The sequence below is a fragment of the Phyllobates terribilis genome, unplaced genomic scaffold, assembly GCF_046119375.1.
Source record: "Phyllobates terribilis strain yellow unplaced genomic scaffold, ASM4611937v1 Scaffold_7__3_contigs__length_470593459, whole genome shotgun sequence".
In the NCBI taxonomy this organism is placed as follows: domain Eukaryota; kingdom Metazoa; phylum Chordata; class Amphibia; order Anura; family Dendrobatidae; genus Phyllobates; species Phyllobates terribilis.
Genome location: NW_027362767.1, coordinates 7,245,301 through 7,272,169, shown reverse-complemented (window position 1 = coordinate 7,272,169; position 26,869 = coordinate 7,245,301). Strand labels below are relative to the sequence as shown.

Sequence of the window (26,869 nt, the reverse complement as noted above, 5' to 3'; positions counted from 1 at the left end):
TACGACACAGGATCCTTCACCTGGAGCTGAGCGCTCATCAAGAAGGATCAGTGACCGCAGGGATCTATGAGCAGGATACGACACAGGATCCCTCACCTGGAACCGAGCACTCGTCTAGAAGGATCTGTGACCGCTGTGATCTATGGGAAGGATACGACACAGGATCCCTCACCTGGAGCAGAGCGCTCGTCTAGAAGGATCAGTGACCGCTGTGATCTATGGGAAGGATACGACGCAGGATCCCTCACCTGGAGCTGAGTGCTCGTCTAGAAGGATCTGTGACCGCTGTGATCTTTGGGAAGGATACAACGCAGGATCCCTCACCTGGAGCTGAGCACTCGTCTAGAAGGATCAGTGACCGCTGTGATCTATGGGAAGGATAGGACACAGGATCCCTCACCTGGAGCCGAGCGCTCATCTAGAAGGACCAGTGACCGCAGCGATCTATGGGAAGGATACGACGCAGGATCCCTCACCTGGACCTGAGCGCTCGTTTAGAAGGATTAGTGACGGTTATGATCTATGGGAAGGATACAACGCAGGATCCCTCACCTGGAGCTTAGCTCTGGTCTAGAAGGATCGGTCACCGTTGTGATCTATTGGAAGGATACGACGCAGGATCCCTCACCTGGAGCTGAGCGCTCGTCTAGAAGGATCAGTGACCGCTGTCATCTATGGGAAGGATACGACACAGGATCCCTCACCTGGAACTGAGCGCTCGTCTAGAAGGATCAGTGACTGCTGGGATCTATGGGAAGGATACGACACAGGATCCCTCACCTGGAGCTGAGCGCTAGTCTAAAATGATCAGTGACCCCTGTGATCTATGGGAAAGATACGACGCAGGATCCCTCACCTGGAGCTGAGCGCTCGACTAGTAAGATCAGTGACCGCTGTGATCTATGGGAAGGATACGATGCAGGATCCCTCACCTGGAGCTGAGCGCTCGTCGAGAAGGATCAGTGACCGCTGTGATCTATGGGAAGGATACGACACAGGATCCCTCACCTGGAGCTGAGCGCTCGTCTAGAAGGATCGGCGACCGCTGTGATCTATGGGAAGGATACGATGCAGGATCCCTCACCTGGAGCTGAGCGCTTGTAGAGAAGGATCAGTGACCGCCGGGATCTATGGGAAGGATATGACGCAGGATCCCTCACCTGGAGCCGAGCGCTCGTCTATAAGGATCGGTCACTTTTGTGATCTATGGGAAGGATACGACACAGGATCCCTCACCTGGAGCAGAGCGCTGGTCTATAAGGATCGGTCACTTTTGTGATCTATGGGAAGGATATGACGCAGGATCCCTCACCTGGAGCAGAGCGCTGGTCTAGTAGGATCAGCGACCGCTGTGATCTATGGGAAGGATATGACGCAGGATCCCTCACCTGGAGCTGAGCGCTCGTCTAGAAGGATCAGTGACCGCTGTGATCTATGGAAAGGATACGACAGAGGATCTCTCACCTGGAGCTGAGCGCTCGTCTATAAGGATCAGTGACCGCTGTGATCTATGGGAAGGATACGACACAGGATCTCTCACCTGGAGCAGAGCGCTCGTCTAGAAGGATCAGTGACTGCTGTGATCTATAGGAAGGATATGACGCAGGATCCCTCACCTGGAGCTGAGCGCTCGTCTAGAAGGATCAGTGACCGCTGTGATCTGTGGGAAGGATAAGACACAGGAGCCCTCACCTGGAGCTGAGCGCTCGAGATCTATGGGAAGAATACGTCACAGGATCCCTCACCTGGAGCCAGGCTCTCGTCTAGTAGGATCAGCGACTGCTGTGATCTATGGGAAGGATATGACGCAGGATCCCTCACCAGGAGCTGAGCGCTTGTCTAGAAGGATCGGTCACTGTTGTGATCTATGAGAAGGATACGACGCAGGATCCCTCACCTGGAGCTGAGCGCTCGTCTAGAAGGATCGGTCACCGCTGTGATCTATGGGAAGGATACGACGCAGGATCCCTCAATTGGAGCTGAGCGCTAGTCTAGAAGGATCAGTGACCGCTGTGATCTATGGGAAGGATACGACGCAGGATCCCTCACCTGGAGCTCAGCGCTCGTCTAGAAGGATCAGTGACCGCTGTGATCTATGGGAAGGATACGACGCAGGATCCCTCACCTGGAGCTGAGCGCTCGTCTAGAAGGAACGGTCACCGCTGTGATCTATGGGAAGGATACGACGCAGGATCCCTCACCTGGAGCTGAGCGCTCGTCTAGAAGGATCAGTGACCGCTATGATCTATGGGAAGGATACGACGCAGGATCCCTCACCTGGAGCTGTGCGCTAATCTAGAAGGATCAGTGATCGCTGTGATCTATGGGAAGGATACAACGCAGGATCCCTCACTTGGAGCTGAGCGCTCGTCTAGAAGGATCGGTCACGGCTGTGATCTATGGGAAGGATACGACGCAGGATCCCTCACCTGGAGCTGAGCGCTCGAGATCTATGGGAAGAATACGACACAGGATCCCTCACCTGGAGCTGAGCGCTCGAGATCTATGGGAAGAATACGACACAGGATCCCTCACCTGGAGCTGAGCGATCGTCTAGAAGGATCAGTGACCGCTGTGATCTATAGGAAGGATATGACGCAGGATCCCTCACCTGGAGCTGAGCGCTCGTCTAGAAGGATCAGTGACCGCTGTGATCTATGGGAAGGATAAGACGCAGGATCCCTCACTTGGAGCTGAGCGCTCGTCTAGAAGCATCAGTGACCGCTGTGATCTATGGGAAGGATACGACGCAGGATCCCTCACCTGGAGCTGTGCGCTAATCTAGAAGGATCAGTGATCGCGGTGATCTATGGGAAGGATACAACGCAGGATCCCTCACTTGGAGCTGAGCGCTCGTCTAGAAGGATCGGTCACGGCTGTGATCTATGGGAAGGATACGACGCAGGATCCCTCACCTGGAGCTGAACGCTCGTCTAGAAGGATCAGTGACAGCTGTGATCTATAGGAAGGATATGACGCAGGATCCCTCACCTGGAGCTGAGTGCTCGTCTAGAAGGATCAGTGACCGCTGTGATCTGTGGGAAGGATACGACACAGGATCTCTCACCTGGAGCTGAGAGCTCGGCTAGAAGGATCACTGACCGCTGTGATCTATGGGAAGGATACGACACAGGATCCCTCACCTGGAGCTGAGCTCTCGTCTAGTAGGATCAGTGACCGGGTGATCTATGGGAAGGATACGACACAGGATCTCTCACCTGGAGCTGAGTGCTCGTCTAGAAGGATCAGTGACTGCTGGGATCTATGGGAAGGATACGACGCAGGATCCCTCACCTGGAGCTGAGGGCTAGTCTAGAAGGATTAGTAACCGCTGTGATCTATGGGAAGGATATGACGCAGGATCCCTCACCTGGAGCCGAACGCTCATCTAGAAGGACCAGTGACCGCAGTGATCTATGGGAAGGATACGACGCAGGATCCCTCACCTGGACCTGAGCGCTCGTTTAGAAGGATTAGTGATGGTTATGATCTATGGGAAGGATACAACGCAGGATCCCTCACCTGGAGCTGAGCGCTGGTCTAGAAGGATCGGTCACCGTTGTGATCTATTGGAAGGATACGACGCAGGATCTCTCACCTGGAGCTGAGCGCTCGTCTAGAAGGATCAGTGACCGCTGTCATCTATGGGAAGGATACGACACAGGATCCCTCACCTGGAACTGAGCGCTCGTCTAGAAGGATCAGTGACTGCTGGGATCTATGGGAAGGATACGACACAGGATCCCTCACCTGGAGCTGAGCGCTAGTTTAAAATGATCAGTGACCCCTGTGATCTATGGGAAAGATACGACGCAGGATCCCTCACCTGGAGCTGAGCGCTCGACTAGTAAGATCAGTGACCGCTGGGATCTATGGAAAGGAAACGACGCAGGATCCCTCACCTGGAGCTGAGCGCTCGTCGAGAAGGATCAGTGACCGCTGTGATCTATGAGAAGGATACGATGCAGGATCCGTTACCTGGAGCTGAGCTCTCGTCTAGAAGGATCAGTGACCGCTGTGATCTATAGGAAGGATACGACACAGGATCTCTCACCTGGAGCTGAGCGCTCGTCTAGAAGGATCAGCGACCGCTGTGATCTATGGGAAGGATACGATGCAGGATCTCTCACCTGGAGCTGAGCGCTCGTCGAGAAGGATCAGTGACCGCTGTGATCTATGGGAAGGATACGACACAGGATCCCTCACCTGGAGCTGAGCGCTCGTCTAGAAGGATCAGCGACCGCTGTGATCTATGGGAAGGATACGATGCAGGATCCCTCACCTGGAGCTGAGCGCTTGTCGAGAAGGATCAGTGACCGCCGGGATCTATGGGAAGGATATGACGCAGGATCCCTCACCTGGAGCCGAGCGCTCGTCTATAAGGATCGGTCACTTTTGTGATCTATGGGAAGGATACGACACAGGATCCCTCACCTGGAGCAGAGCGCTGGTCTATAAGGATCGGTCACTTTTGTGATCTATGGGAAGGATATGACGCAGGATCCCTCACCTGGAGCTGAGCGCTCGTCTAGAAGGATCAGTGACCGCTGTGATCTATGGGAAGGATACGACGCAGGATCTCTCACCTGGAGCTGAGCGCTCGTCTAGAAGGATTGGTCACCGCTGTGATCTATGGGAAGGATACGACGCAGGATCCCTCACCTGGAGCTGAGCGCTCGTCTAGAAGGATCAGTGACCGCTGTGATCTATGGAAAGGATACGACAGAGGATCTCTCACCTGGAGCTGAGCGCTCGTCTATAAGGATCAGTGACCGCTGTGATCTATGGGAAGGATACGACACAGGATCTCTCACCTGGAGTTGAGCGCTCGTCTAGAAGGATCAGTGACTGCTGTGATCTATAGGAAGGATATGACGCAGGATCCCTCACCTGGAGCTGAGCGCTCGTCTAGAAGGATCAGTGACCGCTGTGATCTGTGGGAAGGATAAGACACAGGAGCCCTCACCTGGAGCTGAGCGCTCGAGATCTATGGGAAGAATACGTCACAGGATCCCTCACCTGGAGCCAGGCTCTCGTCTAGTAGGATCAGCGACTGCTGTGATCTATGGGAAGGATATGACGCAGGATCCCTCACCAGGAGCTGAGCGCTTGTCTAGAAGGATCGGTCACTGTTGTGATCTATGAGAAGGATACGACGCAGGATCCCTCACCTGGAGCTGAGCGCTCGTCTAGAAGGATCGGTCACCGCTGTGATCTATGGGAAGGATACGACGCAGGATCCCTCAATTGGAGCTGAGCGCTAGTCTAGAAGGATCAGTGACCGCTGTGATCTATGGGAAGGATACGACGCAGGATCCCTCACCTGGAGCTCAGCGCTCGTCTAGAAGGATCAGTGACCGCTGTGATCTATGGGAAGGATACGACGCAGGATCCATCACCTGGAGCTGAGCGCTCGTCTAGAAGGAACGGTCACCGCTGTGATCTATGGGAAGGATACGACGCAGGATCCCTCACCTGGAGCTGAGCGCTCGTCTAGAAGGATCAGTGACCGCTGTGATCTATGGGAAGGATACGACGCAGGATCCCTCACCTGGAGCTGTGCGCTAATCTAGAAGGATCAGTGATCGCTGTGATCTATGGGAAAGATACAACGCAGGATCCCTCACTTGGAGCTGAGCGCTCGTCTAGAAGGATCGGTCACGGCTGTGATCTATGGGAAGGATACGACGCAGGATCCCTCACCTGGAGCTGAGCGCTCGAGATCTATGGGAAGAATACGACACAGGATCCCTCACCTGGAGCTGAGCGCTCGAGATCTATGGGAAGAATACGACACAGGATCCCTCACCTGGAGCTGAGCGATCGTCTAGAAGGATCAGTGACCGCTGTGATCTATAGGAAGGATATGACGCAGGATCCCTCACCTGGAGCTGAGCGCTCGTCTAGAAGGATCAGTGACCGCTGTGATCTATGGGAAGGATACGACGCAGGATCCCTCACTTGGAGCTGAGCGCTCGTCTAGAAGCATCAGTGACCGCTGTGATCTATGGGAAGGATACGACGCAGGATCCCTCACCTGGAGCTGTGCGCTAATCTAGAAGGATCAGTGATCGCGGTGATCTATGGGAAGGATACAACGCAGGATCCCTCACTTGGAGCTGAGCGCTCGTCTAGAAGGATCGGTCACGGCTGTGATCTATGGGAAGGATACGACGCAGGATCCCTCACCTGGAGCTGAGCGCTCGTCTAGAAGGATCAGTGACCGCTGTGATCTATAGGAAGGATATGACGCAGGATCCCTCAACTGGAGCTGAGCGCTCGTCTAGAAGGATCAGTGACCGCTGTGATCTATGGGAAGGATACGACACAGGATCTCTCACCTGGAGTTGAACGCTCGTCTAGAAGGATCAGTGACAGCTGTGATCTATAGGAAGGATATGACGCAGGATCCCTCACCTGGAGCTGAGCGCTCGTCTAGAAGGATCAGTGACCGCTGTGATCTGTGGGAAGGATACGACACAGGATCTCTCACCTGGAGCTGAGAGCTCGGCTAGAAGGATCAGTGACCGCTGTGATCTATGGGAAGGATACGACACAGGATCCCTCACCTGGAGCTGAGCTCTCGTCTAGTAGGATCAGTGACCGGGTGATCTATGGGAAGGATACGACACAGGATCTCTCACCTGGAGCTGAGCGCTCGTCGAGAAGGATCAGTGACTGCTGGGATCTATGGGAAGGATACGACGCAGGATCCCTCACCTGGAGCTGAGGGCTAGTCTAGAAGGATTAGTAACCGCTGTGATCTATGGGAAGGATATGACGCAGGATCCCTCACCTGGAGCCGAGCGCTCATCTAGAAGGACCAGTGACCGCAGTGATCTATGGGAAGGATACGACGCAGGATCCCTCACCTGGACCTGAGCGCTCGTTTAGAAGGATTAGTGACGGTTATGATCTATGGGAAGGATACAACGCAGGATCCCTCACCTGGAGCGGAGCGCTGGTCTAGAAGGATCGGTCACCGTTGTGATCTATTGGAAGGATACGACGCAGGATCTCTCACCTGGAGCTGAGCGCTCGTCTAGAAGGATCAGTGACCGCGGTCATCTATGGGAAGGATACGACACAGGATCCCTCACCTGGAACTGAGCGCTCGTCTAGAAGGATCATTGACTGCTGGGATCTATGGGAAGGATACGACACAGGATCCCTCACCTGGAGCTGAGCGCTCGTCTAGAAGGATCGGTCACTGTTGTGATCTATGAGAAGGATACGACACAGGATCCCTCATCTGGAGCAGAGCGCTCGTCTAGAAGGATCGGTGATCGCTGTGATCTATGGGAAGGATACGACGCAGGATCCCTCACTTGGAGCTGAGCGCTAGTCTAGAAGGATCAGTGACCGCTGTGATCTATGGGAAGGATACGACGCAGGATCTCTCACCTGGAGCTGAGCGCTCGTCTAGAAGGATCGGCTACCGCTGTGATCTATGGGAAGGATACGATGCAGGATCCCTCACCTGGAGCTGAGCGCTCATCTAGAAGGATCAGTGACCGCTGTGATCTATGGGAAGGATACGACGCAGGATCCCTCACCTGGAGCTGAGCGCTCGAGATCTATGGGAAGAATACGACACAGGATCCTTCACCTGGAGCTGAGCGCTAATCTAGAAGGATCAGTGACCGCTGTGATCTATGGGAAGGATACGACGCAGGATCCCTCACCTGGAGCTGAGCGCTCGAGATCTATGGGAAGAATACGACACAGGATCCCTCACCTGGAGCTGAGAGCTCGTCTAGAAGGATCAGTGACCGCTGTGATCTATAGGAAGGATACGACACAGGATCCCTCATCTGGAGCAGAGCGCTCGTCTAGAAGGATCGGTGATCGCAGTGATCTATGGGAAGGATACGACGCAGGATCCCTCACTTGGAGCTGTGCGCTCGTCTAGTAGGATCATTGATCGCTGTGATCTATGGGAAGATACGACACAGGATCCCTCACCTGGATCTGAGGGCTCGTCTAGAAGGATCAGTGACCGCTGTGATCTATGGGAAGGATACGACGCAGGATCCCTCACCTGGAGCTGAGCGCTCGTCTAGAAGGATCAGTGACCGCTGTGATCTATGGGAAGGATACGACGCAGGATCCCTCACCTGGAGCTGAGCGCTAATCTAGAAGGATCAGTGATCGCTGTGATCTATGGGAAGGATTCAACGCAGGATCCCTCACTTGGAGCTGAGCGCTCGTCTTGTAGGATCATTGATCGCTGTGATCTATGGGAAGATACGACACAGGATCCCTCACCTGGAGCTGAGCGCTCGTCTAGAAGGATCAGTGACCGCTGTGATCTATGGGAAGGATACGACACAGGATCCCTCACCTGGAGCTGAGCGCTCGAGATCTATGGGAAGGATACGACGCAGGATCCCTCACCTGGAACCGAGCGCTCGTCTAGAAGGATCAGTGACCACTGTGATCTATGGGAAGGATACGATGCAGGATCCCTCACCTGGAGCTGAGAGCTCGTCGAGAAGGATCAGTGACCGCTGGGATCTATGGGAAGGATACGACGCAGGATCCCTCACCTGGAGCCGAGCGCTCGAGATCTATGGGAAGGATACGACACAGGATCCCTCACCTGGAGCTGAGAGCTCGTCGAGAAGGATCAGTGACCGCTGGGATCTATGGGAAGGATACGACGTAGGATCCCTCACCTGGAGCCGAGCGCTCGTCTAGAAGGATCAGTGACCGCTGTGATCTATGGGAAGGATACGACGCAGGATCCCTCACCTGGAGCTGAGCGCTCGTCTAGAAGGATCAGTGACCGCTGTGATCTATGGGAAGGATACGACGCAGGATCCCTCACCTGGAGCTGAGCGCTAATCTAGAAGGATCAGTGATCGCTGTGATCTATGGGAAGGATTCAACGCAGGATCCCTCACTTGGAGCTGAGCGCTCGTCTTGTAGGATCATTGATCGCTGTGATCTATGGGAAGATACGACACAGGATCCCTCACCTGGAGCTGAGCGCTCATCTAGAAGGATCAGTGACCGCTGTGATCTATGGGAAGGATACGACACAGGATCCCTCACCTGGAGCTGAGCGCTCGAGATCTATGGGAAGGATACGACGCAGGATCCCTCACCTGGAACCGAGCGCTCGTCTAGAAGGATCAGTGACCGCTGTGATCTATGGGAAGGATACGACGCAGGATCCCTCACCTGGAGCTGAGCGCTCGTCTAGAAGGATCAGTGACCGCTGTGATCTATGGGAAGGATAAAACGCAGGATCCCTCACCTGGAGCTGAGCGCTAATCTAGAAGGATCAGTGATCGCTGTGATCTATGGGAAGGATTCAACGCAGGATCCCTCACTTGGAGCTGAGCGCTCGTCTTGTAGGATCATTGATCGCTGTGATCTATGGGAAGATACGACACAGGATCCCTCACCTGGAGCTGAGCGCTCATCTAGAAGGATCAGTGACCGCTGTGATCTATGGGAAGGATACGACACAGGATCCCTCACCTGGAGCTGAGCGCTCGAGATCTATGGGAAGGATACGACGCAGGATCCCTCACCTGGAACCGAGCGCTCGTCTAGAAGGATCAGTGACCACTGTGATCTATGGGAAGGATACGATGCAGGATCCCTCACCTGGAGCTGAGAGCTCGTCGAGAAGGATCAGTGACCGCTGGGATCTATGGGAAGGATACGACGCAGGATCCCTCACCTGGAGCCGAGCGCTCGAGATCTATGGAAAGGATACGACACAGGATCCCTCACCTGGAGCTGAGAGCTCGTCGAGAAGGATCAGTGACCGCTGGGATCTATGGGAAGGATACGACGTAGGATCCCTCACCTGGAGCCGAGCGCTCGTCTAGAAGGATCAGTGACCGCTGTGATCTATGGGAAGGATACGACGCAGGATCCCTCACCTGGAACTGTCGGTTCACCTCCATAAGCTCCAGCAGCTCCTGGGAATTCTCTTTCGGTTGGACCACACAAGGGCAGAAGAACCTGGAGAAGAAGCAGCAGAGAATCGTCTGCAGCCGCCATGATGGACAGTGAGTCAGATACAGCAGCGCCGTCCACAGACTACAACACCCATCATCAGCACAGACAGAAGACGATGCTCTGAAGAAACCTGCTCTACACCGGAGCACTACAAGTCTCAGCATTGGGGGTCAGAACACGATCCTGCGCTATAGACCTGGTATAGAGAATGATGGGAGTGATCACCTCTGCAGGACGCAGCCCAGACGCGGATCCTTCACCTGCCGCAGCTGATCCACCCGGAAGAGCTGGACCACATTAACCAGGCAGCGAGGAAGCTGAGGAGAGAGATGAGATACAGCTATATCCAAGCTGCAGGACAGTGTCACACACAACAAGCTCAGGTTTAATAGGCTTAGATACAGCAGCTCAGCAGACAGTACCACACAGGATGAGATTAGATACACGGCTCAGCAGACGGTACCACACAGGATGAGATTAGATACACGGCTCAGCAGACGGTACCACACAGGATGAGATTAGATACACGGCTCAGCAGACAGTATCACACAGGATATGATTAGATACACGGCTCAGCAGACAGTACCACACAGGATGAGATTAGATACACGGCTCAGCAGACAGTATCACACAGGATGGGATTAGATACCCGGCTCAGCAGACGGTACCACACAGGAGAGGATTAGATACACGGCTCAGCAGACAGTATCACACAGGATAGGATTAGATACACGGCTCAGCAGACAGTATCACACAGGATGGGATTAGATACCCGGCTCAGCAGACGGTACCACACAGGATGGAATTAGATACACGGCTCAGGAGACGGCACCACACAGGATGGGATTAGATACAGGGGCGGACCTATCAGCGATGCAATGGTACCGGGGCCCGGCGGTGCAGGGGGGCCCTTGCCGGGTGGCTAACGATGAAGGCAATCTGGCCTGCTTCTCGGAGCCCCATGCTCCAGGGGGGCCCATAGCCAGATTGCCCTGATCATATGCGGTGAGCAGGGAGCGATGACAGGAGGAAAATGGCAGTGGAGCGGAGCTGCAGGGATCCGTAATTACCTCTGCTTCCCGCCCGGCGCTTCCTCCCTGACACAGGCCCGCGCTGCTTGATTACGTCTGTGTCAGGGAGAGAGTTAGCGGAGACGAGGAGGATGTTGCAGGGGAGCGAGGAGAGAGGTAAGCTCTGTGTGTGTGTTTTTTTTTTTTATACTGAAACGCTGGGAGAGGAACAAGAGAATGAGGGGAGGTGGGGGAGAGCAATGGTGGGGCTGGGGAATGCAATGATGCGATGAGGCTGGGGTGAGCAATGATGGGGATGGTGGGGTTGGGGACGGCAATAATGGGGATGGGGTGAGCAATGATGGGGCTGGGGTGAGCAATGATGGGGATGGGGAGAGCAATGATGGGGATGTGGTGAGCAATGATGGGGCTGGAGAGAGCGAAGATGGGGATGTGGGGTTGGGGAGGGCAGGGATGGGGTGAGCAATGATGGGGCTGGAGAGAGCAATGATGGGGCTGGGGAGAGCAATGACGGGGGTGCTGGGACAGAACAATGATGGGGGTGCTGGGAAAGAACAATGATGGGGGTCACTTTGCTTGTATATTTTTCGTGTTACAGTTAATTGGGGAGAGTCACACAGACTGAATAATTTATATTATTGGCCGGTGGAGATTATAGTTAATGGGGGGCACAGTGCTGCTTATCACTTTGTATTTTGATTACTAAGTGGCTAATAGTATATTAATGGGGGGGTACATATCTATATTCAGGGGCACAGTTCGGGGGAGACACATGTATGTATACAATATGTGACCTTGTTATTTTCTAGGCTGGAGATCATCGTGACAAGACGAGTCGTGGCTGGGAGATGTGGACATGAAGGTCTGACCAGATGGAGAAGAAGCAGCAGAAACCGACTCTGATCAGATGAGACGTCAGTGGTAAGTGCCTGGATGTAAGTATTATTCTGTATCTGCACTGTGTGACTTGGAGTGCTGTTATCTGTAAAATCCCTTAGGCCTCATTCTCACATTTGTGTGAAATGTCCGTGAGCTGCCAGATCTTTTTATTGGATGGTCCACGGACTCGTAGAGTTTTATAGATCCATTCACACATCCATGAAAATCACGTATCTGAGAATGAGATTTGTGAGGGTCAGAGAATGTCCTGTTCTGATCCGATATTGAGGATTAGAATAGGACATGCTCATTGCATCTGTAAAAGCGGGCAGCACAGTCTTATTATGTATAGCGCCGTCCTTAGTTACATAGTTTCCTCTTTTATTATGTCTAACACCCTCCCTTATTACATACCATCCTCTCTAGTTATATATGGTGCTGTCCCTTATTATATAGCTTCCTCTGCTGTTATGTACAGTGCTGTCCCTTATTATATAGCTTCCTCTGCTGTTATGTACAGTGCTGTCCCTTATTATATAGTTTCCTCTGCTGTTATGTACAGTGCTGTCCCTTATTATATAGCTTCCTCTGCTGTTATGTACAGTGCTGTCCCTTATTATATAGCTTCCTCTGCTGTTATGTACAGTGCTGTCCCTTATTATATAGTTTCCTCTGCTGTTATGTACAGTGCTGTCCCTTATTATATAGCTTCCTCTGCTGTTATGTACAGTGCTGTCCCTTATTATATAGCTTCCTCTGCTGTTATGTACAGTGCTGTCCCTTATTATATAGCTTCCTCTGCTGTTATGTACAGTGCTGTCCCTTATTGTATAGCTTCCTCTGCTGTTATGTACAGTGCTGTCCCTTATTATATAGCTTCCTCTGCTGTTATGTACAGTGCTGCCCCTTATTATATAGCTTTCTCTGCTGTTATGTACAGTGCTGTCCCTTATTATATAGCTTCCTCTGCTGTTATGTACAGTGCTGTCCCTTATTATATAGCTTCCTCTGCTGTTATGTACAGTGCTGTCCCTTATTATATAGTTTCCTCTGCTGTTATGTACAGTGCTGTCCCTTATTATATAGTTTCCTCTGCTGTTATGTACAGTGTTGTCCCTTATTATATAGCTTCCTCTGCTGTTATGTACAGTGTTGTCCCTTATTATATAGCTTCCTCTGCTGTTATGTACAGTGCTGTCCCTTACATAGCATATTCTTGTTATTTTTGTCAGTCACAGCACCCTCTTTTATTACATAGTCGTCTCTCGTTAGATAAATAATGACGGCGGATGGAGCAGCCGGAGAACAGTCCGTCAGCTCCTCCATCAGAAAAGAAGCTTTCCCATGCTCCATCAGCCGCCATTGTATCATATATCTAACAAGAGAGGACGGTATGTAATAAAGAACAGGGCGCTATAGATAATCCAATATGTAAGGGACGGTGCTGTACATAACAAGAGAGGGCACTGTGTAACAAGGGACGGCAATATACATAATAAAGGAGGCAATGTAAGAGGTATATATGTGTGACTATATATACATCTGTAGCTTTCTCGCCATAAAAGGTGGGGGCCCAGACACATTTCTCAAACAGGGGCCCCAGGCAGTCAGTGTCCGCCCCTGATTAGATACACGGCTCAGCAGGCAGTATCACACAGGATAAAATTAGATACAAGGTTCAGCAGACAGTATCACACAGGATAAAATTAGATACAAGGTTCAGCAGACAGTATCACACAGGATAGGATTAGATACACAGCTCAGCAGACAGTATCACACAGGAGAGGATTAGATACACGGCTCAGTAGACGGTATCACACAGGATAGGATTAGATACACGGCTCAGTAGACGGTATCACACAGGATAGGATTAGATACACGGCTCAGCAGACAGTATCACACAGGATAGGATTAGATACACAGCTCAGCGGACAGTATCACACAGGATAGGATTAGATACAGCTCAGCTGACAGTATCACACAGGATAGGATTAGATACACAGCTCAGCGGACAGTATCACACAGGATAGGATTAGATACAGCTCAGCTGACAGTATCACACAGGATAGGATTAGATACACGGCTCAGCAGATGGTATCACACAGGATAGGATTAGATACACGGCTCAGCAGACAGTATCACACAGGATAGGATTAGATACACAGCTCAGCAGACAGTATCACACAGGATAGGATTAGATACACGGCTCAGCAGACAGTATCACACAGGATAGGATTAGATACACAGCTCAGCAGACAGTATCACACAGGATAGGATTAGATACAGCTCAGCGGACAGTATCACACAGGATAAGATTAGATACACGGCTCAGCAGATGGTATCACACAGGATAGGATTAGATACACGGCTCAGCAGTCAGTATCACACAGGAGAGGATTAGATACACAGCTCAGCAGATGGTATCACACAGGATAGGATTAGATACACAGCTCAGCAGACAGTATCACACAGGAGAGGATTAGATACACGGCTCAGCAGACAGTATCACACAGGATAGGATTAGATACACGGCTCAGCAGACAGTATCACACAGGAGAGGATTAGATACACGGCTCAGCAGTCAGTATCACACAGGATAGGATTAGATACACGGCTCAGCAGACAGTATCACACAGGAGAGGATTAGATACACAGCTCAGCAGACAGTATCACACAGGAGAGGATTAGATACACGGCTCAGCAGTCAGTATCACACAGGATAGGATTAGATACACGGCTCAGCAGACAGTATCACACAGGATAGGATTAGATACACGGCTCAGCAGACAGTATCACACAGGAGAGGATTAGATACAGCTCAGCGGACAGTATCACACAGGATAAGATTAGATACACGGCTCAGCAGATGGTATCACACAGGATAGGATTAGATACACGGCTCAGCAGACAGTATCACACAGGATAGGATTAGATACAGCTCAGCGGACAGTATCACACAGGATAAGATTAGATACACGGCTCAGCAGACAGTATCACACAGGATAGGATTAGATACACGGCTCAGCAGACAGTATCACACAGGATAGGATTAGATACACGGCTCAGCAGACGGTATCACACAAGATAGGATTAGATACACGGCTCAGCAGACAGTATCACACAGGATAGGATTAGATACACGGCTCAGCAGACAGTATCACACAGGATAGGATTAGATACACGGCTCAGCAGACGGTATCACACAGGATAGGATTAGACACACGGCTCAGCAGACAGTATCACACAGGATAGGATTAGATACACGGCTCAGCAGACAGTATCACACAGGAGAGGATTAGATACACGGCTCAGCAGACAGTATCACACAGGAGAGGATTAGATACACGGCTCAGCAGACGGTATCACACAGGATAGGATTAGACACACGGCTCAGCAGACGGTATCACACAGGAGAGAATTAGATACACGGCTCAGCAGACAGTATCACACAGGAGAGGATTAGATACACGGCTCAGCAGACAGTATCACACAGGATAGGATTAGATACACGGCTCAGCAGACGGTATCACACAGGATAGGATTAGATACACGGCTCAGCAGACGGTATCACACAGGATAGGATTAGATACACGGCTCAGCAGACAGTATCACACAGGATAGGATTAGATACACGGCTCAGCAGACGGTATCACACAGGATAGGATTAGATACACGGCTCAGCAGACGGTATCACACAGGATAGGATTAGATACACGGCTCAGCAGACAGTATCACACAGGAGAGGATTAGATACACGGCTCAGCAGACAGTATCACACAGGAGAGGATTAGATACACGGCTCAGCAGACAGTATCACACAGGATAGGATTAGATACACGGCTCAGCAGACAGTATCACACAGGAGAGGATTAGATACACGGCTCAGCAGACAGTATCACACAGGATAGGATTAGATACACGGCTCAGCAGACAGTATCACACAGTATAGGATTAGATACACAGCTCAGCAGACAGTATCACACAAGATAGGATTAGATACACGGCTCAGCAGACAGTATCACACAGGAGAGGATTAGATACACGGCTCAGCAGACGGTATCACACAGGATAGGATTAGATACACGGCTCAGCAGACAGTATCACACAGTATAGGATTAGATACACAGCTCAGCAGACAGTATCACACAAGATAGGATTAGATACACGGCTCAGCAGACAGTATCACACAGGATAGGATTAGATACACGGCTCAGCAGACGGTATCACACAAGATAGGATTAGATACACGGCTCAGCAGACAGTATCACACAGGAGAGAATTAGATACACGGCTCAGCAGACAGTATCACACAGGAGAGGATTAGATACACGGCTCAGCAGACAGTATCACACAGGATAGGATTAGATACACGGCTCAGCAGACGGTATCACACAGGATAGGATTAGATACACGGCTCAGCAGACGGTATCACACAGGATAGGATTAGATACACGGCTCAGCAGACAGTATCACACAGGATAGGATTAGATACACGGCTCAGCAGACGGTATCACACAGGATAGGATTAGATACACGGCTCAGCAGACGGTATCACACAGGATAGGATTAGATACACGGCTCAGCAGACAGTATCACACAGGAGAGGATTAGATACACGGCTCAGCAGACAGTATCACACAGGAGAGGATTAGATACACGGCTCAGCAGACAGTATCACACAGGATAGGATTAGATACACGGCTCAGCAGACAGTATCACACAGGAGAGGATTAGATACACGGCTCAGCAGACAGTATCACACAGGATAGGATTAGATACACGGCTCAGCAGACAGTATCACACAGTATAGGATTAGATACACAGCTCAGCAGACAGTATCACACAAGATAGGATTAGATACACGGCTCAGCAGACAGTATCACACAGGATAGGATTAGATACACGGCTCAGCAGACGGTATCACACAAGATAGGATTAGATACACGGCTCAGCAGACAGTATCACACAGGATAGGATTAGATACACGGCTCAGCAGACAGTATCACACAGGATAGGATTAGATACACGGCTCAGCAGACGGTATCACACAGGATAGGATTAGACACACGGCTCAGCAGACAGTATCACACAGGATAGGATTAGATACACGGCTCAGCAGACAGTATCACACAGGATAGGATTAGATACACGGCTCAGCAGACGGTATCACACAGGAGAGGATTAGATACACGGCTCAGCAGACAGTATCACACAGGAGAGGATTAGATACACGGCTCAGCAGACAGTATCACACAGGAGAGGATTAGACACACGGCTCAGCAGACAGTATCACACAGGATAGGATTAGATACACGGCTCAGCAGACAGTATCACACAGGATAGGATTAGATACACGGCTCAGCAGACGGTATCACACAGGAGAGGATTAGATACACGGCTCAGCAGACAGTATCACACAGGATAGGATTAGATACACGGCTCAGCAGACAGTATCACACAGGATAGGATTAGATACACGGCTCAGCAGACGGTATCACACAGGATAGGATTAGACACACGGCTCAGCAGACAGTATCACACAGGATAGGATTAGATACACGGCTCAGCAGACAGTATCACACAGGATAGGATTAGATACACGGCTCAGCAGACAGTATCACACAGGAGAGAATTAGATACACGGCTCAGCAGACAGTATCACACAGGATAGGATTAGATACACGGCTCAGCAGACAGTATCACACAGGATAGGATTAGATACACGGCTCAGCAGACAGTATCACACAGGAGAGAATTAGATACACGGCTCAGCAGACAGTATCACACAGGATAGGATTAGATACACGGCTCAGCAGACGGTATCACACAGGATAGGATTAGATACACGGCTCAGCAGACAGTATCACACAGGATAGGATTAGATACACGGCTCAGCAGACAGTATCACACAGGATAGGATTAGATACACGGCTCAGCAGACAGTATCACACAGGAGAGGATTAGATACACGGCTCAGCAGACAGTATCACACAGGATAGGATTAGATACACGGCTCAGCAGACAGTATCATACAGGATAGGATTAGATACACAGCTCAGCAGACAGTATCACACAGGAGAGGATTAGATACACAGCTCAGCAGACAGTATCACACAGGATAGGATTAGATACACGGCTCAGCAGAAAGTATCACACAGGAGAGGATTAGATACACAGCTCAGCAGACAGTATCACACAGGAGAGGATTAGATACACAGCTCAGCAGACAGTATCACACAGGAGAGGATTAGATACACAGCTCAGCAGACAGTATCACACAGGATAGGATTAGATACACGGCTCAGCAGAAAGTATCACACAGGAGAGAATTAGATACACGGCTCAGCAGACAGTATCACACAGGAGATGATTAGATACACAGCTCAGCAGTCAGTATCACACAGGAGAGGATTAGATACACGGCTCCGCAGACAGTATCACACAGGATAGGATTAGATACACGGCTCAGCAGACAGTATCACACAGGATAGGATTAGATACACGGCTCAGCAGACAGTATCACACAGGATAGGATTAGATACACGGCTCAGCAGACAGTATCACACAGGAGAGGATTAGATACACGGCTCAGCAGTCAGTATCACACAGGATAGGATTAGATACACGGCTCAGCAGTCAGTATCACACAGGATAGGATTAGATACACGGCTCAGCAGACAGTATCACACAGGATAGGATTAGATACACAGCTCAGCCGACAGTATCACACAGGAGAGGATTAGATACACGGCTCAGCAGACAGTATCACACAGGATAGGATTAGATACACGGCTCAGCAGACAGTATCACACAGGATAGGATTAGATACACGGCTCAGCAGACAGTATCACACAGGATAGGATTAGATACACGGCTCAGTAGACGGTATCACACAGGAGAGAATTAGATACACGGCTCAGCAGACAGTATCACACAGGATAGGATTAGATACACGGCTCAGCAGACAGTATCACACAGGAGAGGATTAGATACACGGCTCAGCAGACAGTATCACACAGGAGAGGATTAGATACACGGCTCAGCAGACAGTATCACACAGGAGAGGATTAGATACACAGCTCAGCAGTCAGTATCACACAGGATAGGATTAGATACACGGCTCAGCAGTCAGTATCACACAGGATAGGATTAGATACACGGCTCAGCAGACAGTATCACACAGGATAGGATTAGATACACGGCTCAGCAGACAGTATCACACAGGATAGGATTAGATACACGGCTCAGCAGTCAGTATCACACAGGATAGGATTAGATACACGGCTCAGCAGTCAGTATCACACAGGATAGGATTAGATACACGGCTCAGCAGACAGTATCACACAGGAGAGGATTAGATACACGGCTCAGCAGACAGTGTCACACAGGATAGGATTAGATACACGGCTCAGCAGACTGTATCACACAGGATAGGATTAGATACACGGCTCAGCAGACAGTATCACACAGGATAGGATTAGATACATGGCTCAGCAGACAGTATCACACAGGAGAGAATTAGATACACGGCTCAGCAGACAGTATCACACAGGAGAGGATTAGATACACAGCTCAGCAGACAGTATCACACAGGAGAGGATTAGATACACGGCTCAGCAGACAGTATCACACAGGATAGGATTAGATACACGGCTCAGCAGACAGTATCACACAGGAGAGAATTAGATACACGGCTCAGCAGACAGTATCACACAGGATAGGATTAGATACACGGCTCCGCAGACAGTATCACACAGGATAGGATTAGATACACGGCTCAGCAGACAGTATCACACAGGATAGGATTAGATACACGGCTCAGCAGTCAGTATCACACAGGAGAGGATTAGATACACGGCTCCGCAGACAGTATCACACAGAAGGGGATTAGATACATGGCTCAGCAGACAGTATCACACAGGAGAGGATTAGATACACGGCTCAGCAGACAGTATCACACAGGAGAGAATTAGATACACGGCTCAGCAGTCAGTATCACACAGGATAGGATTAGATACACGGCTCAGCAGACAGTATCACACAGGAGAGGATTAGATACACAGCTCAGCAGACAGTATCACACAGGAGAGGATTAGATACACGGCTCAGCAGTCAGTATCACACAGGATAGGATTAGATACACGGCTCAGCAGACAGTATCACACAGGATAGGATTAGATACACGGCTCAGCAGACAGTATCACACAGGAGAGGATTAGATACAGCTCAGCGGACAGTATCACACAGGATAAGATTAGATACACGGCTCAGCAGATGGTATCACACAGGATAGGATTAGATACACGGCTCAGCAGACAGTATCACACAGGATAGGATTAGATACAGCTCAGCGGACAGTATCACACAGGATAAGATTAGATACACGGCTCAGCAGACAGTATCACACAGGATAGGATTAGATACACGGCTCAGCAGACAGTATCACACAGGATAGGATTAGATACACGGCTCAGCAGACGGTATCACACAAGATAGGATTAGATACACGGCTCAGCAGACAGTATCACACAGGATAGGATTAGATACACGGCTCAGCAGACGGTATCACACAGGATAGGATTAGATACACGGCTCAGCAGACGGTATCACACAGGATAGGATTAGACACACGGCTCAGCAGACAGTATCACACAGGATAGGATTAGATACACGGCTCAGCAGACAGTATCATACAGGATAGGATTAGATACACAGCTCAGCAGACAGTATCACACAGGAGAGGATTAGATACACAGCTCAGCAGACAGTATCACACAGGATAGGATTAGATACACGGCTCAGCAGAAAGTATCACACAGGAGAGGATTAGATACACAGCTCAGCAGACAGTATCACACAGGAGAGGATTAGATACACGGCTCCGCAGACAGTATCACACAGGATAGGATTAGATACACGGCTCAGCAGACAGTATCACACAGGATAGGATTAGATACACGGCTCAGCAGACAGTATCACACAGGATAGGATTAGATACACGGCTCAGCAGACAGTATCACACAGGAGAGGATTAGATACACGGCTCAGCAGTCAGTATCACACAGGATAGGATTAGATACACGGCTCAGCAGTCAGTATCACACAGGATAGGATTAGATACACGGCTCAGCAGACAGTATCACACAGGATAGGATTAGATACACAGCTCAGCCGACAGTATCACACAGGAGAGGATTAGATACACGGCTCAGCAGACAGTATCACACAGGATAGGATTAGATACACGGCTCAGCAGACAGTATCACACAGGATAGGATTAGATACACGGCTCAGCAGACAGTATCACACAGGATAGGATTAGATACACGGCTCAGTAGACGGTATCACACAGGAGAGAATTAGATACACGGCTCAGCAGACAGTATCACACAGGATAGGATTAGATACACGGCTCAGCAGACAGTATCACACAGGAGAGGATTAGATACACGGCTCAGCAGACAGTATCACACAGGATAGGATTAGATACACAGCTCAGCAGACAGTATCACACAGGATAGGATTAGATACACGGCTCAGCAGACAGTATCACACAGGATAGGATTAGATACACGGCTCAGCAGACAGTATCACACAGGATAGGATTAGATACACGGCTCAGCAGACAGTATCACACAGGATAGGATTAGATACACGGCTCAGTAGACGGTATCACACAGGAGAGAATTAGATACACGGCTCAGCAGACAGTATCACACAGGAGAGGATTAGATACACGGCTCAGCAGACAGTATCACACAGGAGAGGATTAGATACACGGCTCAGCAGACAGTATCACACAGGAGAGGATTAGATACACGGCTCAGCAGACAGTATCACACAGGAGAGGATTAGATACACAGCTCAGCAGTCAGTATCACACAGGATAGGATTAGATACACGGCTCAGCAGTCAGTATCACACAGGATAGGATTAGATACACGGCTCAGCAGACAGTATCACACAGGATAGGATTAGATACACGGCTCAGCAGTCAGTATCACACAGGATAGGATTAGATACACGGCTCAGCAGTCAGTATCACACAGGATAGGATTAGATACACGGCTCAGCAGACAGTATCACACAGGAGAGGATTAGATACACGGCTCAGCAGACAGTGTCACACAGGATAGGATTAGATACACGGCTCAGCAGACTGTATCACACAGGATAGGATTAGATACACGGCTCAGCAGACAGTATCACACAGGATAGGATTAGATACATGGCTCAGCAGACAGTATCACACAGGAGAGAATTAGATACACGGCTCAGCAGACAGTATCACACAGGAGAGGATTAGATACACAGCTCAGCAGACAGTATCACACAGGAGAGGATTAGATACACGGCTCAGCAGACAGTATCACACAGGATAGGATTAGATACACGGCTCAGCAGACAGTATCACACAGGAGAGAATTAGATACACGGCTCAGCAGACAGTATCACACAGGATAGGATTAGATACACGGCTCCGCAGACAGTATCACACAGGATAAGATTAGATACACGGCTCAGCAGACAGTATCACACAGGATAAGATTAGATACACGGCTCAGCAGATGGTATCACACAGGATAGGATTAGATACACGGCTCAGCAGACAGTATCACACAGGATAGGATTAGATACAGCTCAGCGGACAGTATCACACAGGATAGGATTAGATACACGGCTCAGCAGACAGTATCACACAGGAGAGGATTAGATACACAGCTCAGCAGACAGTATCACACAGGAGAGGATTAGATACACGGCTCAGCAGTCAGTATCACACAGGATAGGATTAGATACACGGCTCAGCAGACAGTATCACACAGGATAGGATTAGATACACGGCTCAGCAGACAGTATCACACAGGAGAGGATTAGATACAGCTCAGCGGACAGTATCACACAGGATAAGATTAGATACACGGCTCAGCAGATGGTATCACACAGGATAGGATTAGATACACGGCTCAGCAGACAGTATCACACAGGATAGGATTAGATACAGCTCAGCGGACAGTATCACACAGGATAAGATTAGATACACGGCTCAGCAGACAGTATCACACAGGATAGGATTAGATACACGGCTCAGCAGACAGTATCACACAGGATAGGATTAGATACACGGCTCAGCAGACGGTATCACACAAGATAGGATTAGATACACGGCTCAGCAGACAGTATCACACAGGATAGGATTAGATACACGGCTCAGCAGACAGTATCACACAGGATAGGATTAGATACACGGCTCAGCAGACAGTATCACACAGGATAGGATTAGATACACGGCTCAGCAGACAGTATCACACAGGAGAGGATTAGATACACGGCTCAGCAGACAGTATCACACAGGAGAGGATTAGATACACGGCTCAGCAGACAGTATCACACAGGAGAGGATTAGATACACAGCTCAGCAGTCAGTATCACACAGGATAGGATTAGATACACGGCTCAGCAGTCAGTATCACACAGGATAGGATTAGATACACGGCTCAGCAGACAGTATCACACAGGATAGGATTAGATACACGGCTCAGCAGTCAGTATCACACAGGATAGGATTAGATACACGGCTCAGCAGTCAGTATCACACAGGATAGGATTAGATACACGGCTCAGCAGACAGTATCACACAGGAGAGGATTAGATACACGGCTCAGCAGACAGTGTCACACAGGATAGGATTAGATACACGGCTCAGCAGACTGTATCACACAGGATAGGATTAGATACACGGCTCAGCAGACAGTATCACACAGGATAGGATTAGATACATGGCTCAGCAGACAGTATCACACAGGAGAGAATTAGATACACGGCTCAGCAGACAGTATCACACAGGAGAGGATTAGATACACAGCTCAGCAGACAGTATCACACAGGAGAGGATTAGATACACGGCTCAGCAGACAGTATCACACAGGATAGGATTAGATACACGGCTCAGCAGACAGTATCACACAGGAGAGAATTAGATACACGGCTCAGCAGACAGTATCACACAGGATAGGATTAGATACACGGCTCCGCAGACAGTATCACACAGGATAGGATTAGATACACGGCTCAGCAGACAGTATCACACAGGATAGGATTAGATACACGGCTCAGCAGTCAGCATCACACAGGAGAGGATTAGATACACGGCTCCGCAGACAGTATCACACAGAAGGGGATTAGATACATGGCTCAGCAGACAGTATCACACAGGAGAGGATTAGATACACGGCTCAGCAGACAGTATCACACAGGAGAGAATTAGATACACGGCTCAGCAGACAGTATCACACAGGAGAGGATTAGATACACGGCTCAGCAGACAGTATCACACAGGAGAGGATTAGATACACGGCTCAGCAGACAGTATCACACAGGAGAGGATTAGATACACGGCTCAGCAGACAGTATCACACAGGATAGGATTAGATACACGGCTCAGCAGACAGTATCACACAGGAGAGGATTAGATACACGGCTCAGCAGACAGTATCACACAGGAGAGGATTAGATACACGGCTCAGCAGACAGTATCACACAGGATGGGATTAGATACACGGCTCAGCAGTCAGTATCACACAGGAGGTGATTAGATACACGGCTCCGCAGACAGTATCACACAGAAGGGGATTAGATACATGGCTCAGCAGACAGTATCACACAGGAGAGGATTAGATACACGGCTCAGCAGACTGTATCACACAGGATAGGATTAGATACACAGCTCAGTAGACGGTATCACACAGGAGAGGATTAGATACACAGCTCAGCAGACAGTATCACACAGGATAGGATTAGATACACGGCTCAGCAGACTGTATCACACAGGATAGGATTAGATACACAGCTCAGTAGACGGTATCACACAGGAGAGGATTAGATACACAGCTCAGCAGACAGTATCACACAGGATAGGATTAGATACACGGCTCAGCAGACAGTATCACACAGGATAGGATTAGATACACGGCTCAGCACACAGTATCACACAGGATAGGATTAGATACATGGCTCAGCAGACAGTATCACACAGGATAGGATTAGATACACGGCTCAGCAGACAGTATCCCACATGATAGGATTAGATACACGGCTCAGCAGACTGTATCACACAGGATAGGATTAGATACACGGCTCAGCAGTCAGTATCACACAGGAGAGGATTAGATACACGGCTCAGCAGACAGTATCACACAGGAGAGGATTAGATACACGGCTCAGCAGACAGTATCACACAGGACAGAATTAGATAGATGACTCGGTAGACAGTATCACACAGGATAGGATTAGATACACGGCTCAGCAGAGAGTACCACACAGGATTAGATACAGCACTAGATGACCCGCAGACGTTGCACCTCAGCCTGCAGCAGGTCCAGGGCTTCGCTCATGTAGTGGATGAAACTGTCTGCAGAGAACAGAACCTGGAGAGGACAGAGGACAGGACATTACTCATCTGTGCACCGCATGGAGGGTGATCACACCAGGATCCATCACATCAGATCTCTGCCGAAACATTTATATTTATATTCAGAGACTGAAAACTCGTCCTGATCTTGGGCACCACACACACACACACACAAGACCACCCATCAATATCACACAACAGTCTACTGTGTATGGCGGCCTCATCGTCTGCCGGGAACAGAGGAGCCCAGAAGAGGAGGAGGACAGATGACAGAAGATCCTGGAAGTGGAGGACAGAGGAGCCTGGAAGAGGACAGAAGAGCGAGGAAGAAGAGGAAAAGGACAGAAGAGCCTGGCAGAGGACACAAAGTTGGAGAAAGAGGACAGAGTTACCAGGGGAGGGAGGGGACACAGGAGCTTGGAGAAGGAAAAGGACATAGGGACCTGGAAGAGGACAGAGGAGCCTGGAAGAGGACAAAGGATCCCGGAAGAGGAGGAGGAAAAGGACAGAGGAGCCTGGATTAAGAGGACAGAAGAACCTGGAAGAGAAGGTGGAAGAGAAGGTGGAAGAATACAGAAAAGCCGGGAAAAAGGAGGAATAGGACAGAAGAGCCTGGAAGAAGAGGAATAGGACAGAAGAGCCTGGAAGAAGAGGAATAGGACAGAAGAGCCTGGAAGAAGAGGAATAGGACAGAAGAGCCTGGAAGAAGAGGAAAAAAAAGGACAGAAGAGCCGGGAGGAAAAAAAAGGACAGAGGAGCCGGGAGGAAAAAAAAGGACAGAGGAGCCGGGAGGAAAAAAAAGGACAGAGGAGCCGGGAGGAAAAAAAAGGACAGAGGAGCCGGGAGGAAAAAAAAGGACAGAGGAGCCGGGATGACTAGGACAGAAGAACCTGAAAGAGAAAGAGGACGAGGAGCTGGAAAAGGAGGAAGAATACAAAAGGGCCTGGAAGAGGAATCCTGGAAGAGGGGGAAGACGACAGAGGAGACCGAAAGGGGAAGACGACAGAGGAGACCGAAAGGGGAAGACGACAGAGGAGACCGAAAGGGGAAGACGACAGAGGAGACCGAAAGGGGAAGACGACAGAGGAGACCGAAAGGGGAAGACGACAGAGGAGACCGAAAGGGGAAGACGACAGAGGAGACCGAAAGGGGAAGACGACAGAGGAGACCGAAAGGGGAAGACGACAGAGGAGACCGAAAGGGGAAGACGACAGAGGAGACCGAAAGGGGAAGACGACAGAGGAGACCGAAAGGGGAAGACGACAGAGGAGACCGAAAGGGGAAGACGACAGAGGAGACCGAAAGGGGAAGAGGAGACTGGAAGAGGAGGAGGAAGAGGACAATGGAGTCTGGCAGAGGACACAGAAAGTTGGAGGAAGGATGGAAAAGCCAGCAAAAAAAAAAGGACAGATGATCCAGATAGAGGACAGAGGAGACCGGAAGAGGACAGAGGAGACCGGAAGAGGACAGAGGAGACCGGAAGAGGACAGAGGAGACCGGAAGAGGACAGAGGAGACCGGAAGAGGACAGAGGAGACCGGAAGAGGACAGAGGAGACCGGAAGAGGACAG

The 26,869-nt window shown here is 50.1% G+C and overlaps 1 protein-coding gene across 1 annotated transcript in view; it reads right to left on the bottom strand.

Moving 5' to 3' along the window:
* LOC141152805 (phospholipase B1, membrane-associated-like) overlaps window positions 1-26,869 on the bottom strand; it is a 40,481-nt gene that overhangs the window by 7,515 nt on the left and 6,097 nt on the right. Inside the window, exons 10-12 of the mRNA XM_073637458.1 lie at window positions 25,250-25,315; window positions 10,204-10,295; window positions 9,900-9,981 (exon numbers count right to left, since the gene is read on the bottom strand). Coding sequence (XP_073493559.1) covers window positions 9,900-9,981; window positions 10,204-10,295; window positions 25,250-25,315 — 240 coding nt within the window. The remainder of the gene's footprint in view (window positions 1-9,899; window positions 9,982-10,203; window positions 10,296-25,249; window positions 25,316-26,869) is intronic.